At 42.2% G+C, this 17,161-nt stretch overlaps 1 protein-coding gene and 1 long non-coding RNA gene across 6 annotated transcripts in view; one reads left to right on the forward strand and one right to left on the reverse strand.

Annotated features, from left to right (window-relative positions):
• Positions 1 to 250: 250 nt before the first annotated feature.
• Positions 251 to 5,469, reverse strand: LOC109899271 (uncharacterized). The gene is made up of 2 exons (XR_002256468.2): positions 5,312 to 5,469; positions 251 to 539 (listed from the first exon to the last, which is right to left on the reverse strand). It is a non-coding gene; the product is annotated as an uncharacterized LOC109899271 (long non-coding RNA).
• LOC109899268 (high affinity cAMP-specific 3',5'-cyclic phosphodiesterase 7A) overlaps positions 3,653 to 17,161 on the forward strand; it is a 28,102-nt gene continuing 14,593 nt past the window's right edge. For 2 of the 5 annotated variants that reach the window (XM_031836315.1, XM_020494334.2), the window contains exon 1: positions 3,666 to 4,688. In XM_031836315.1, coding sequence (XP_031692175.1) covers positions 4,551 to 4,688 — 138 coding nt within the window. In that variant the 5' untranslated portion in view covers positions 3,666 to 4,550. Of the gene's footprint in view, positions 4,689 to 17,161 lie in introns of all 5 variants that reach the window. The other 3 variants (XM_031836316.1, XM_031836317.1, XM_020494333.2) reach the window with 3 other exon arrangements.

Below are 17,161 nucleotides of genomic sequence, written 5' to 3' on the forward strand. Positions count from 1 at the left end.
TTTGGAGGCCCAGGACTAAGTATAGGGCCTCTCCTGAGGTGGACAGGGAACGCTGCTTTTGTTCCGACATATTCTCTCACCATTACCTGCACAACACAGCAACCACAATGATTTGATTCCTGATATTGACTGTGTGGTTGTTCAGCTGATCCACTGATCTATCAGTAATGGTATACTGTTCACACAGCATCTCTATTCATCATTGATAGAACTGCTATAAATAGTAACAAAGAATTTTCCACAGAGATTGTACCGTTCCATTGTTTTATCACTATGTTATCTCCAACACTCTATTCGATCTAAGAGTTGCTAAAGACATTGGCAAAATTCATCAGAGAACACCAACATGAGACAACTTGTCACCTTACTGTTTTAACATGGACTACGAACACCAAACAACAGAACTCAAAAGACTTAACTAAGAGAACTTTTAGCCAATCACATCCTCTGCATTTGTCCACAGCTATTCCTCTTTCCCGTTCCTCTCTTTCCTAACTGTTCCTCTGTCCAGACCGTCAACTCCAGTGCTCCAGTCGTCCCTGGGAGAGAAAGACAGGTCAGTGGATTAAGGTGTATGCTCTGTGGAGGACTAGTTCAGCGGATGAGATGAAGAAAACATACAGGCAGATAGTCATGTGCTCACGTTTCAGCAGGCCCAGCCGCCAGTGGCCCTAACATGATTGGCTGGATGTTGGGTTGGGGTTTAAAGGGGAGTTGGAAGTAGGTCTATTATTTTGCAGGATACTGAGGTGTCTGGGTAGAATAGTAGTAGTGTCAACGGATTGATGACTTTCTGAGAGAGGGTGAAAGATAATGTAAAATATTGACCTTAATGCTGTGTTTTTTAGTCTACTATCGTTTTAGTAGGCTTTATAGGATTACAACATGGGTTTCACAAAGCTTCTGCATTCAGTGACAGAAGACCACCACCTAGTGGAAGATAGAAGAAACGCAGAAAAAAAGTATTGTCCTCTTGTCTTCTTCCACAAGATGGCGATACATACATGCAGAGTGACATACATGCAGAGTGACATACATGCAGAGTGACATACATGCAGAGTGACATACATACAGAGTGACATATATACAGAGTGACATACATACAGAGTGACATACATGCAGAGTGACATACATACAGAGTGACATACATGCAGAGTGACATACATACAGAGTGACATACATACAGAGTGACATACATACAGAGTGACATACATACAGAGTGACATGCATGCAGAGTGACATACATACAGAGTGACATACATGCAGAGTGACATACATACAGAGTGACATACATGCAGAGTGACATACATACAGAGTGACATACATACAGAGTGACATACATACAGAGTGACATACATACAGAGTGACATACATACAGAGTGACATACATGCAGAGTGACATACATACAGAGTGACATACATGCAGAGTGACATACATACAGAGTGACATACATGCAGAGTGACATACATACAGAGTGACATACATGCAGAGTGACATACATACAGAGTGACATGACATGGTGTTAAAAACGTAGGTCGAAAAGGGTTTGCAGGTGGACACAAAGTTTACCATGACCAATATGCATTATATTCACCTAAGCTCCATGTATATAAAGACGACAATAATGATAGTAATATTGTATCTTATAATTTAGATTGGGTAAAGTTTGCAAACCAGTGATTATTTCAAGGAGTGGCATATCTCAGTTATAATGTATTGTTTATGGTGTTGAAAGTCCATACAAAACAACAGATTGGAGTCACATTTTATTGACGGTTATTTCCTGATCTGAAAGAAGATACTTGTGGCCCCTGGGGAAACAGCAGGTAAGCAGCTCACCTGTCCCTGGACTCCCTTCTCTATACTCTGTGTCTCCTGGGCTTGCACACTGACTTGTGTGGCTAAGCATGTCTACCTAGGGACCAATATGTGTGTGCTTTAAAGAGACCGTAGGAGGAATTAATTAAGAAATGCTTTCCTACCCTTTCCCGCAGACAGTCACACTCATGGGAGTGTGCACACACACCCACAAGCGCGCACACGCACACATCTCATTTAGAGTGGTTAAGTGGTTTGTTGAAAACATTTTGTAAAACCTACCAAATCAACACCAACCTCCACTACACTTTTAGAAATGTCTATTAACAAATGCAGCTTAATAGCCACCACAGCTAAACCCAGTCATTCTCAGTTGATATCCAACCGAATGAGGCTAGATAGGCTTGTCCTTGGCTAAGGGCAATATGGGGTTCCACTATCATGTGCCTAGCCTTCGCTGAGGGTGAGTGACTGGCTGGTGGAGTGATTTGGCACAATGTTGCTTTGGTTGCCTGGAAAAGACGCAGGACCTCGTGGCAGGGAGTGTGATTGTGTGGAATTGCATTCAGAGTGCCGTAGAAGAGAAGGAGAGATGGAAGGATGGAGTCGAGGAGAGGGGTATAGCCCTACTCATTATGCCCCTCAACTGGCATTCAGCCTGACTGTTGCCATGGTGCAGCTCAGGATTTTCCCCCAGCTCTCCTGCATAAGGAAACAAAAAAATTGTCTAATTCGAATGTAAGTAGAGGTGGTTCTTAGAACAGTGTTTTCAGGGGAGAAATCTGGAATGGTGTGTTCCTTGACTTCTTGGAAATAAGGTCTTATTTACATCTAGCCTACTGCTCACACAACGGACAATAGAGACACACCGGACAATAGAGACACACTGGACAATAGAGACACACTGGACAATAGAGACACACCGGACAATAGAGACACACCGGACAGTAGAGACACACCGGACATTAGAGACACACCGGACAATAGAGACACACTGGACAATAGAGACACACTGGACAATAGAGACACACCGGACAATAGAGACACACCGGACAATAGAGACACACCGGACAATAGAGACACAACGGACAATAGAGACACAACGGACAATAGCCACTTACTGCAGGTACTAGTTGTTAGGTCAGCCTGACATTGATGGAGGAGTAGTATGAATTCCTCTCTCTCTCTCTCTCTCTCTCTCTCTCTCTCTCTCTCTCTCATGCATTTGTGGGAAGTTCTCCTCCCTACTGAGTGTGACAGACATTCACTGTGATCTCAAATGAATATCATGAATAATAATATGTGTATTTGATAGGGGGACTGTTCAAATACTATTCCTACCCCGACACCTGTCTAGGAACAATAAAAACCTTTCAGATAATTAATGAAGGTAGGGTGGTCAATCAGTCACTTTTCAAGTAAGTAGCCTATTATTATTTGTATTATTAATGTGAACTTTGAGACACCATACAGCTTTTATTAACAGATCATAAAACATTTTTGAAGAATATTCCACTAAATTCCACCATAGCCTCACATTGAAAACTGTTGAGTACTACTTCTCAAGTACAACTGGGTGACTCATGCAAGAAAGGTAATCACAGGCAATGATGTGGACCTCTCTAGGGCAAACCCCATTGTGGTGGAATACCCTTGTGGAGGTCTGCGCCGTCGGTGTACGACTGCTCAAATCGGTATTGGGGATCGCCCTGGACATGTAGCCAATAGTGTGGCTTGTTGCAAACAAAATCTACGCCATTGTCCAATCACTATAGATGTGACACTGGTAGCCATGCTGCAATTGGATAACTTGGACAAGGGCGTCTTGTTTTCTCTCCAGCAGCTCCATCTCTGGCAGGTGGTGTTCGAGAGAAGCCTCATGTTTAGAAAGGTAGCTAGGTAGTTAAAGGAAATACATTTACCTTGGTTCACATTTTTGCTTTTTCGTTGCAGTTTATTTTTGTTTGATGTGCCAATATTTTTCCCGGACGACGGGTTTAGGTGAGATGGACGTCGGGTTTCCCCTTGAGCCAGCCACTTTCTTTTGAAATCACACAGTGCTGCATTGAGTGAGACCGATGTGTGGTGAATCACGGGTGCTATTTATCCTTGCATTGAGGAAAAAAAGATAGATATTGATAGTTTCTTCTCGCACCGAAAATCTTGAATGAATACCACCGAACCACTGCTCCAATATGTTCCTCGTATGATTCCTTTCACTTCACCCACTAGTGATGTACATCGGCAGCTGTTTTTTTTTAAGTGGTCTTGCCTTTTTGGTTTGATTTGGAGACAATGCGGAGCCATATCACGACGAAGCACGTCTGAGACGAGTTTTGGAGAAGACAATGAGGAAACGTTTTTATGAAGATATAGAAAATATAGAGGCCTCGTCCTTTGAGGGCCCAAATCTGTGTAGAAAAAGGTGCTAAGTAGCAGCATGAATAACATCCCCGGTTAGAATGGGAACAAACGAGACTAGCGGCATAGGCAATGTATTAATGACGGCGATTTTGGCAAGTTTAAAGTCGCCTAGAACAAAGATAAGTAGCTTTCTTCACTGCTGAAGTATTACAACGGATTCCCTCCACACAATAAAGGAGGAATACCGCTCTACAATCAACCCTCTTATTTTCCTGCATTTTACTTTCCATTTGATCAATTCATTTACCATTTTAACAGATTTTTATTCGTTTAAAAAAAAATCTGGATCCAACTCTGACTTTGTTCAATGGAAGTATGTTATCAGCTGCCGGTTTTGCCTCTAGACAGACCGGTTCCTAAGCATGTCCTCAGCCGGAGAGGAGCCATCAGTTTCAGCTCCAGCTCGTCTCTCTTCGGCGCTCCTGATCCAAGGCAGCTGTCACAGGTAATGCCTCATTACTTCAACTGGATCGGTTTCAAATGAACTGTCTCGGCTCTCCATAATGACACTACATAATCAATTTGATGACATCTCATGCACTACCTAATAACTAACTCTCGGATCGCTTCTTTCAGATTCATATGAGTGGTATGGGAATCCTGCAGGGGGTAGCCTATCGATTTGCAATGTCACTCTGAAACTACAAAATGATCAGTAAAAATGTTCAAGTGGTTAAATGCAGTCACTCTTCAACTCAATGTATTGTTACGCTACATTGTCTGAATTGTTGCAACGCCTTCAAGTGTGCGTTGCAACAGCTGTCTACTTGTTACTTTGTGCACCAAGGAACGTGCTGCCTGGATACTTTTGTTTGTATTCGATCTAGTGTGTTCCAGTCTAGACACATTTAACAGACTCTCGTTAAATAGGTGAGCCACATTGGCTACTCCTTGATTTCTCATCACGTTGTATAGTAGGCCTATTCATGGCATAGTTGTGCAATGTAGCTTAGGCCCATGAGTTACAGTATTTTGTTAAGGAAACTTTGGCGCAAGGAAACAACGATATGAGCGGGAACTGATAACCTTAACTAACACAATCACCAAATGATGAGGACATCGACTCACGTGTTTGGTAGTTGATAGTTAGCCATCCTACAGAGTAATTGTATGTTAAATCAGGGGTGAATAACTCGTGTCCGACGCTCACATGTCATTGTATACCGAACACATTAACCAGGCAGTGAGATCTGTGCGTGTGCGAGCCGCGTCCCTCTTCGGTGGGATATTCATTAGTCTTTTGTCAAGCCCACTGCTCTACATCACATAATCACCCCTGTGTCTGCTATCAAATATCCACACCATTACCCTCCACTCAACAACAGATATACAGCCCCTCTCTGTCAAAGGCTATCAATGTCCTGGCATAGAATTGGATGCATAAAGTACTGCTTAGTTTTCTGATGGGATGATCATCAGTTTATTGAATATTCCAAATGGCTGCCATGTTGTGTTGAACGGGGAACGCTCGTTCTAGTTTTATGCACCCTTGCGAAACCTGTAGTACAATCACACTGTGTACAAACACTGTAGGAACCATTGTGCTCCTGGGTCGTGTTTGCCTCTTGTTTCTCTTGAGTGTGCCACAGTTCATTTGTAATTGGTGGGCTGTGTTTAAATTATTATTCTTTTGGCCCTTTTGTTGGGAGAAACGGCTCACTTGCAACGAGCCACAGGCTTTGTAGTGTTAAGTGGGGTTCTTTTGAAACAATGATTTGCATCAGGTTTTGGTTTGTGCAGCAGATGAGAATGGGTGCAGAAGTGAAGACCTTCCCACTGTAGTTGGACACCAGGGTATGGAATGGAGATGTGTTTGCTATGGGTTTTTTCCACACACACTACTTGCCATGGAGTGACTACTGTCCCTCTCTAAACATCATTTCTCTCCTTCTGTGTGGCCATAAGGGTGAGTATTTTCCTCTGTGGTCACTGCTGTGTTCTGGTTCCAGTGTGCTCGCTTCCTGGTGTTTGTTTAAGCGGGGACAGGGGACGGGCTAGAGCTAGCATTACTGAGGGAGCAGGTTCAACATGTGCCTGAGGGTAGTGGTTTGGCTCTCTGCCAAACTCCCAGATGGCCGGAGTTTCAGGCCCTCTTGCTCTCTGATGAAGACATTTCCTCTTGTAAACAGAGGGTGAAAGTGTAGGGTTTAAGAAAAGATGACATCAGAGAAGTGCATTTTTGTGCTCGCTGTCTGCATGTGGATGGGTGTAAAATATGCTCTAGTAGAGGATAATGGCCAAAGGTCGCAGCTGGTTTGTCTAGGGCTTCCAGGGTTTTTTTTCTGGCCTCGACGGCGGAGTGGCCAATGGCTAGGTCACCAACCGAACATTGAGAGGAAGTGGGTGTGTGTGACGCACAGAGGCAGGCAGTATTGCCTCATCTGACTCCTGAGTTGGTGTTTACATCCAGAGAGCCAGGCCAATGCAGGGAAGAGTGCAGCTGTCAGTACCATGTGCCTGGTGCATTGATTGATAACTGAAACGCACATCTCTCCACTGATAAGGCCAGGCCACAGAGCCAATTGAGATTTGTCTTGTGTGTATCCGAGATATAAAAGTCAATATGTAAACAGAAACACAGTATTGATGAGTTGCAGCGGTTAGTGCCATGCAGATTTACGACAGGAAAAAGGAGATTTGGCAAATATGAGCCAGCGTGCTACGCAACAGGACGAGATAGCACCACTTGTTTTTCTGCAGGCGGAGGGGATCACATCATGAGCACGCGCGTTGATCTTAACTGAAGCGATAAGGTTTTGACGTAGTGGTGTGCGTGGCTGGATTGACGTAGTTTCAGGATGTGGTAAGAATGCCGAAGGAGCTGTTAAGTCTTGCTGCTATTCTTTCACAACCACAGGGCTTTAACCCCCGACGTGCCACACAGACTATTCTCATGAAGGTTATCTGAATGCGTGTAGACCTTATAGGACTAGTACATGGTCTGTCCTTTTTTTCATTAGATTTGTCTTCACATGACTCTTCTGCTTGTGGTTCCTTGTCAGCTTTTGTTGAAATGCTGTACTCACCTGATCAAGGCATTCAACTGGAACGGTTTGGGTCTAAACTCAATTAACTGTCATCTCTCTCTATCCCTGGAGGAGTGTAGGACCTAACTTCAGGAGCTCCTCTATAGTAGGAAAGAAAGGACCTTAACAAACCATACAGTTCTCAACAAGTCTCTTATTTGGCCAGGTATAGACTAAGTTGACTGACACTAACACATTCTAGAAACATTGGTGTTGGAATGGAGGTTTTGAATAATTCAATTTCTACCTTGATTCACCTCACATACTACAGGTGTTTCAATGCCTGAGCCACTTCCTGCCTATGAATCCCCCCCATCTCTGATCTTGTGTAGATATGGCTCAACACAGAGCACATTTGCAACCCCATTCTAAACCTCTCCCTATAAAAATATTTTCAATGACTTTGTGACAGTTCTCCAGAGTAAAAAGCCCTGGTTGACTATGTCTGGCTGCTGTCTGCAGTGCTCTCTCACCATGTGTCTGGAAGTGTTCTACTGGAACACCATGACCTGCCCTGCCTGGCCTATAGTAGCATGAAACTGCCTCTATGGCCTAGAAACTGATCAAAGTTATTTTGACCAATGGGTTTGTGTAGGATGAGCTGATCCCAGATACCCAGTGCACCTCTCCTTCACAGGCCAGTGAACCCTTCTATACCCACCTAATGACCTCTGACACTGGAGTGGAGTGTCCCCCCATAAACCAGTGTTAGTAGGTAGACTCAATCTGGCTTTGTGTAAGCAGTGGCTGGCACACACATGCAGCAACCTGCATTGCAGTAAAGTCCAGGTTTATGGCTTTAGCATTGCCTTACTGGAATGTGCCATGGCGTATTACAGCATTGCACCGCAAGGGTATAACTCTTAGGAGGACGTTTTCACTTCATGAAGCTCTGCTGACTCCAGCTGCTTTTAGTGCTCAGTTTACAGACACTGTTTGTGGCTGATATTCCAGAATTGTTTGGCATACTGCTGGCTTCCTCCATAGTTTGATGTGCTGTCTGTCTCAGCTAGGGCTGGGTGAGCTGGACTAAAAATCACATCTCCCTTAATTTTTTTTAACTTAGTGGAAGTTTATGATTTTATTATGATTATTATTTTTCTGTAAATAAGCTTAGTTGCACAATTAAAGATGAATACACTGCATTTCAAGCAGTTGGGAATAATCACTATGCTATATATAAGCCTTCAACTCTAAGACCCCCTCCAAGTGTTTTAACAACATGACCTGTTCATGTTGTTTAGATGCTGAAATCAAGTGGCCTACCTGGATAAGATGCTTATCACATTTTATTTGTCAGTCTACACCCGTTTATGAAGTATAACAGTGAAATGTTTATTTTACGGACCCTTCCCAACAATGTAGAGAGAAAAATCCCAATTATATTCCCCCCCCCCCCTCAATTTTTTACATTGAATTCTGTTCATCTGCCATCCTGGGATTTATGTAGGGTTTACATAACCTACATTACTCATCTCATATGTATATACTGTACTCTATACCATCTACTGCCTATGCCGTTCTGTACCATCACCCATTCATATGTTTTTATGTACATATTCTTCATCCCTTTACACTTGTGTGTATAAGGTAGTTGTTGTGGAATTGTTAGGTTAGATTACTCATTGGTTATTACTGCATTGTCGGAACCAGAGGCACAAGCATTTCGCTACACTCACATTTCCATCTGCTAACCATGTGTATGTGACAAATACAATGTGATTTGAAGGGGTGCTAAAAACACTAACATGGACAAGTTAATAAAAAAAGCCCTTTGGCCGTCTATTACCAGTAATGGCTAAATCACAGACGCTGTTAGCTATATGCAACGAGTGGAAATAAACAAATGTATTGCAAATCCAGCACACAGTTACAGTGGGGCAAAAAAGTATTTAGTCAGCCACCAATTGTGCAAGTTCTCCTACTTAAAAAGATGAGGCCTGTAATTTATCATAGGTACGCTTCAACTACTACAGACAAAATGAGAAAAAAAAATCCAGACAATCACATTGTAGGATTTTTAATGAATTTATTTGCAAATTTATGGTGGAAAATAACTTTTGTTATTGACCAAATACTTAGTTATATACCCTTTGTTGGCAATGACAGAGCTCAAACGTTTTCTGTAAGTCTTCACAAGGTTTTCACACACTGTTGCTGGTATTTTGGCCCATTCCTCCATGCAGATCTCCTCTAGAGCAGTGATGTTTTGGGGCTGTTGCTGGGCAACACGGACTTTCAACTCCCTCCAAAGATTTTCTATGGGGTTGAGATCTGGAGACTGGCTAGGCCACTCCAGGACCTTGAAATGCTTCTTACGAAGCCACTCCTTCATTGCCCGGGCGGTGTGTTTGGGATCATTGTCATGCTGAAAGACCCAGCCACGTTTCATCTTCAATGCCCTTGCTGATGGAAGGAGGTTTTCACTCAAAATCTCACAATACATGGCCCCATTCATTCTTTCCTTTACACGGATCAGTCGTCCTGGTCCCTTTGCAGAAAAACAGCCCCAAAGCATGATGTTTCCACCCCCATGCTTCACAGTAGGTATGGTGTTCTTTGGATGCAACTCGGCATTCTTTGTCCTCCAAACAGTTGCGTTTTTACCAAAAAGTTCTATTTTGGTTTCATCTGACCATATGACATTCTCCCAATCTTCTTCTGGATCATCCAAATGATCTCTAGCAAACTTCAGACTGGCCTGGACATGTACTGGCTTAAGCAGAGGTCACGTCTGGCACTGCAGGATTTGAGTTCCTGGTGGCGTAGTGTGTTACTGATGGTAGGCTTTGTTACTTTGGTTCCAGCTCTCTGCAGGTCATTCACTAGGTCCCCCCCCCATGTGGTTCTGGGATTTTTGCTCACTGTTCTTGTGATCATTTTGACCCCACGGGGTGAGATCTTGCGTGGAGCCCCAGATCGAGGGAGATTATCAGTGGTCTTGCATGTCTTCCATTTCCTAATAATTGCTCCCACAGTTGATTTCTTCAAACCAAGCTGCTTACCTATTGCAGATTCAGTCTTCCCAGCCTGGTGCAGGTCTACAATTTTGTTTCTGGTGTCCTTTGACAGCTCTTTGGTCTTGGCCGTAGTGGAGTTTGGAGTGTGACTGTTTGAGGTTGTGGACAGGTGTCTTTTATACTGATAACAAGTTCAAACAGGTGCCATTAATACAGGTAACGAGTGGAGGACAGAGGAGCCTCTTAAAGAAGAAGTTACAGGTCTGTGAGAGCCAGAAATCTTGCTTGTTTGTAGGTGACCAAATACTTATTTTCCACCATAATATGCAAATAAATTCATAAAAAATCCTACAATGTGATTTTTCTGGATTCCCCCCCCCCCCCTTCATTTTGTTTGTCATAGTTGAAGTGTACCTATGATGATAAATTACAGGCCTCTCATTTTTAAGTGGGAGAACTTGCACAATTGGTGGCTGACTAAATACTTTTTTGCCCCACTGTGTACAAGCATAGCTAGTAGCTACTGAATGTCATTTTACGAGAAAAGCGAACAAAAGTTGTGACGCATGCTTTTCTGAATGAAGAGCAGCAGGTGTACACTGAGCATAGGGGGGGAAAGCATTTCACTACACCAGCAATAACCTCTGCTACGTATGTGACCAATAAAATTTGATTTGAAGGGAGGGGAATGGCAACTGAACAGAACTCATCCAGAGCTTTTGGACTTCTGGCAGAAAGCCATTTTATAGGATATCTGATAGCAAACATTTAGTAGTGAAATGCATACAAGTTGATCAAATTTTATTTGTCACATGCACAGACTACAACAGGTATAGACCTTAATGTGAAATGCTTACTTACAAGCCCTTAACCTGCAGTTCAGTTAAGAAAATTGTTTATATTTAGTAAAATAACACAATAGAATAATATTGAGGCTATATGCAGGGGGTACCGGTACTGCGTCACTGTGCGATGGAACAGGTTAGTCGAGGTAATTTGTACATGTAGGTAGGGGTTACGTGACTGCGTAGTTGATAAACAGCGAGTAGCAGCAGTATTAAAAACAAATGGGGGGGGGGGGGGGGGGTCATTGCAAATATTATGTTAGCTGTTCACCAGTCTTATGGCTTGGGGGTAGAAGCTGTTAAGGAACCTTTTGGACCTAGACTTGGTGCTCCAGTACTGCTTGCCGTGTGATAGCAGAGAGAAGTCTATGAGTTTGGATACACCTACTCATTCAAGGGTTTATCTTTATTTTTTACTATTTTCTACATTGTAGAATAATAGTGAAGACATCAACTATGACATAACACATGGAATCATGTAGCAACCAAAAAGTGTTGAACCAATCAAAATATATTTGAGATTCTTCAAAGTAGCCACCCTTTGCCTTGACAGCTTTGCACACTCTTGGCATTCTCTCAACCAGCTTCACCTGGAATGCTTTTCCAACAGTCTTGAAGGAGTTCCCACATGCTGAGCACTTGTTGGTTGCTTTTCCTTCACTCTGCAGTCCGACTCATCCCAAACCATTTCAATTGGGTTGAGTTTGCGTTATTGTGGAGGCCAGGTCATCTGATGCAGGACTCATTACTCTCCTTCTTGGTCAAATAACCCTTATACAGCCTGGAGGTGTGCTGGGCCATTGTCCTGTTGAAAAACAAATAATAGTCCCACTAAGCGCAAACCAGATGGGATGGCTTTTCGCTGCAAAATGCTGTGGTAGCCATGCTGGTTAAGTGTGCCTTGAATTCTAAATGAATCACTGACCGTGTCACCAGCAAAGCACCATCACACCACCTCCTTCATGGTGGGAACCACACATGCGGTGATCATCCGTTCACCTACTCTGCGTCTCACAGACACGGCGGTTACAACCAATAATCTCAATTTCCACCGGTCTAATATTAATTGCTCATGTTTCTTGACCCAAGCAAGTCTCTTATTGGTGTCCTTTTAGTAGTGGTTTCTTTGCAGAAATTTGACCATGAAGGCCTGATTCACGCAGTCTCCTCTGAACAGTTGATGTGACTTTTCTGAGGCTGGTAAGTCTAATGAATTTATCATCTGCAGCAGAGGTAACTCTGGGTCTTCCTTTCCTGTGGTGGTCCTCCTGAGAGCCAGTTTCATCATGGAGCTTTATGGTTTTTGCGACTGCACTTGTAGAAACTTTCAAAGTTCTTAATGTTCCGCACTGACTGACCTTCATGTCTTAAACTAATGATGGACTGTTTTTATTTTTTTCCCTCTTTGCTTATTTGAGTTGTTCTTGCCATAATATGGACTTAGCCCTATTTGGTGAAAGACCATCTTCTGTATATCACAACTGATTGGCTTAAGAAGGAAAGACATTCCACAAATTAACTTTTTAACAAGGCACACCTGTTAATTGAAATGCATTCCAGGTGACTACCTCATGAAGCTGGTTGAGAGAGAGCTTTCAACACGCTTGGCAGTCATCAAGGCAAAGGGTGACTACTTTGGAGAATCTCATAATTATTATTATTATATATATTTTTTGGTTATGATTCCCTGTGTTATTTCATAGTTTTGTCTTCACCATTCTACAATGTAGAAAATTGTAAAAATAAAGAAACCCTCGAATGAGTAGGTGTGTCCAAACTTTTTACTGGTCCTGGATGTCAGGAAGCTTGACCCCAGTGACGTACTGGGCCGTACACACTACCCTAGTCTCCTGAGGGTGGGAAAAGGTGTTGTCGTGCCCTCATGACTTTCTTGGTGTGTTTGGACTGTGATAGTTGATGTGGACACCAAGGAACTTAACTCTCGACTCGCTCCACTACAGCCCCGTCGATGCAAATGGGGGCGTGTTCGGCCCTCCCTTTTTCCTGTAGTCCTCAATTATCTCCATTGTCTTGCTCACGTTGAGGGAGAGTTTGTAGTCCTGGCACCACACTGCCCTGTTGCTTTTTCAAAAAAATACCTATGTATATCTAGGTAGGGCTGGACGATATTGGCAAGAGTATCATATCACTTACATAAAATACCGTAATTTCTTATTTTTATTTGAATAATACAATGAGTAGTGTGACCCATGGGTGACAACACATACATTCTAAGTGATTTCAATGGGTTATTGAAATTCAGCTCATGACAATAAATAGCTAGCCAGCTACTTAACCCTGTTGCCCAAAGCTAACGTTATAAGCAGCCAGCTAGCTTCATCTGGCTTGTGATGCCCGACCAGACAGAGTTATGTTGTGAAGCTAGCCACAATAAGGATTTGGCACAATAGTGGAATTTGTGGTTTGCCTTCAAAATAAAAGTACCACATTTTTTTTAAAGGTGATGCAGAAGGTTACAATTGGTGGAATCATGCCATATTTAGACTATATCATGTTAAACAAGGTTGGAATGTGACACAATGAAATGGGGTATCAGTCTACTTGGTGACACTCACAGAACACCACTATGAAGAGTTTATGCAAATATTAGCATTGTAGCTCTTATCGTGTGATTGTGAAATCCCCTCCCCAGTCAGCCTATTATTCATAATGCACTGTAAAGCTTTACCTAAGGATTGGGGATCTAAGAAATGGGCTAACAGTCTACTCAATACCCAATATATTTTTTCCTAATGTCCTCTGCGTTATCAAACTCCGACATCCACACAGCATTGTTTTTCCTCAGGAATAGTGTAAAATACACAGGTTGACAATAAATGTGGCTCAATTAAGTTGTTTCAGAGTCCTGCAATAAGAGCTACGACGCTAATGTTCTTGGTGTCACTGAGTAGATTGATACCCCATGTCATTGATCCACAATCCATAGGTAAGGCTGTATAGTGAAATGCATTACATTTCAAAAGTTTGGGGTCACTTAGAAATGTCCTTGTTTTTGAAAGAAAAGCACTTTTATTTGTTCATTTTAAAATGACATCAAATTGATCACATACAGTGTAGATATTGTAGCTGTAAATGGCTCATATTTTAATAGAATATCTACATGGGCAAATAGGTCCATTTATCAGCAACCATCATTCCTGTGTTCCAATGGCACATTGTGTTAGCTAATCCAAGTTTATCATTTTAAATGGCTAATTGATCATTATAAAAACATTTTTCAATTATGTTAGCACAGCTGAAAACTGTTGTCTTGATTTAAGAAGCAATACAACTTGCCTTCTTTTAGACTATTTGAGTATCTGGAGCATCAGCATTTGTGGGTTTGATTACAAGCTCTAAATGGCCAGAAACATAGCACTTTCTCCTGAAACTCGTCAGTCTATTCTTGTTCTGTGAAATGAAGGCTATTCAATGTAAGAAACCAAAGATATCGTACAACGCTGTGTACTACTCCCTTCACAGAACAGCACAAACTGTCTCTAACCAGAATAGAAAGAGGAGTTGGAGGCCCCGGTGCACTACTGAGCAAGAGGACAAGTACATTTAGTGTGTGGTTTGAGAAACTGGCAGCTTCATTAAATAGTACCCACAAAACACCAGTCTCAATGTCAACAGTGAAGAGGCATCTCCAGGATCCTTTTTATATGTTGGACCAAACCATAAATGCAAATAGCGAGTTGAAACTGCTTGTTGTCAGAGAGGAAGATCTCTTTTGTCATTGTTGTGAGTGGCAGGTGGAGAGGCTTGGTGTCCCTGTGCGAGTAGAAAGGTGCACCAAAGGAGCGAATGGGATGAGACTAAAAAGACAACCTCGATTCTTGGAACATCGTGCTAAAACATATTAATTCGATATCACCCAGCCCTAGCTAGTACCCAGTGTTTTTATGCCGTCTGGTGGCTGTCCTCAGCTAGAACCCAGTGTTTTTATGCCGTCTGGGGGCTGTCCTCAGCTAGAACCCAGTGTTTTTATGCCGTCTGGGGGCTGTCCTCAGCTAGAACCCAGTGTTTTTATGCCGTCTGGGGGCTGTCCTCAGCTAGAACCCAGTGTTTTTATGCCGTCTGGGGGCTGTCCTCAGCTAGAACCCAGTGTTTTTACCACTGGCAGTGTGAGGAAGTCTAGTTTTATCGCTGGGGGTCATTTCAATGTGGAAGGACCAATGAGCACCAAAGTGAAGTTAATAGGAGCATATTAAATTGGGTGTCAAATGAAAGCCTAGAGTCCCTGTTCGAGAAAGGAAGGCGTATACATGTTCCATCCTAAAAATGTGTAATAAGTGAAGGCTTTGATTTCTGATCAAACCGATGGCAAAGGGGTCTTAAAAGGTATTAGAATTACATCAGAACACAATGTTGAAGTAAAGACCCCTTCCAACTAATAGCAACTTTTTGGGGGGGGGTTTTCTATGAAACATTTCCTTGTGCTTTGAAGTTCCGTTACCAAAAACCCACATCTTTAAGATATTTTCTAATTTCTCTCCCTCGTGAGGGAGAATAATGAAAGTTCACAGAACAAGGAAAGGTAGAGCTATCAATTAGTTAGTGTTTTTACTCATATCAATTTTGTTTATGAATTAAGTGAATAAAACATTCTGGTAAAAAAAAATGGGTAATAGAATTTCTGCAATTGATTTGGCTACAATGGGAAATCGTAGTAGTCACAAACCACAGCTTGGTTCACAAGTTTGGACAGTACAGCTCTGAGTAGTGTACAGAGCACACAAATTGAGTACACTAATGTGCTGTACTTTGTTGTCCAAACTTGTGAAATATAGACGACTATGATTGGTTCAGATTTGTTTCCGGTCCGGATGACCCAAATTTGGTCTAGTTTGGGGCAGAGTTCATTATTTGCCAGGTCGCAATTGTAAATGAGAACTTGTTCTCAACTTGCCTACCTGGTTAAATAAAGGTAAAATAAATAAATAAATAAAATAAATTAAAACAATTAGCCAGTGTGGCGAATGATACCCAAATATGCAGAGGAGGATCTTGCATATTTATATATATATATTGTTTTGTGTACCTATTTAGGATACATCATGATGAAGCTAATTACATTCATGTCCATAATTGTGCATTTCTGTGTAGTACAGATATGGGACCCATGATTAAATTCAGTTAACGTGTGTAAATCACTTCACTTACTCTATTTCAATAACCAAAAGAGGTTTTTCAAAGTCAGTGTGTACGTCATAGCTGACACCGCATTATTTCTGCAAACATTGTTGAATCTTCATTTGGAACAGATATTTTAAGAGTTTCTGGAAAGCACGGACACAAAGATTTTACCGAAATTCTGTTACCAAATTTAGCATCTGCACAGCTCTTCCAGTAAATGTGTTTTTGTAAAATCGTCAGTGTAAATTGTTAAAAGTAGTCCTTGTTCATGAGTTGTATGGTTTTTGTTTAACTTTGAAATCAATGATTTTTGCTCGGCATACATTTGAAGTGACATTCCCCTGGGGCTGAAACGGGGAAGTGTGGGTGGATGAGCTTTGACCAGGCTCTGCTTAACACCACTTTAAAGGCCTGGAGCTGTTAGACTTGGCATCAATGATCATTCACAGGGTTCGCTCTGTAGAGCTGTCTGGTTGGGTTTAGATTTAGCTTCAAGTACACCTACAGTAGTGTCAACTAGGCTACACATGATCAAAATTGATGCTGAAAAAGTCTCTAGATGCGTTACACTTGAATTCCATCTAAAAACATTTTGTTTTACTTAAACTGTTCTCTCAGACAAGGTAGGTTTAGGACACACATTTTGTTTGTCGTTTACTTGTGTAAAACTGAACCAACTACAGACACTAACCTGATCTCTGTTTCACAGGCAGCCCTCCACACCTCTGATTCAGAGGGGTTGGGTTAAATGTGGAAGACTCAATTAAGTTGAATGCATTGTTGGGCAACTGACTAGGTGTCCCCCTTTCCTTTCACATGGCCTGGGGTTGATGCCTCAGTCCAGTCTGACCTGTCTGACCGATCTTGGAGAAGTTGCCTGACCCTGCCTGAGGGGGACCTGGTAATCCTGCCAGTTGGCTGCTAACTGACACTGAAGTGATGAGTGAC

The sequence above is a fragment of the Oncorhynchus kisutch genome, linkage group LG11, assembly GCF_002021735.2.
Source record: "Oncorhynchus kisutch isolate 150728-3 linkage group LG11, Okis_V2, whole genome shotgun sequence".
Taxonomy (NCBI): domain Eukaryota; kingdom Metazoa; phylum Chordata; class Actinopteri; order Salmoniformes; family Salmonidae; genus Oncorhynchus; species Oncorhynchus kisutch.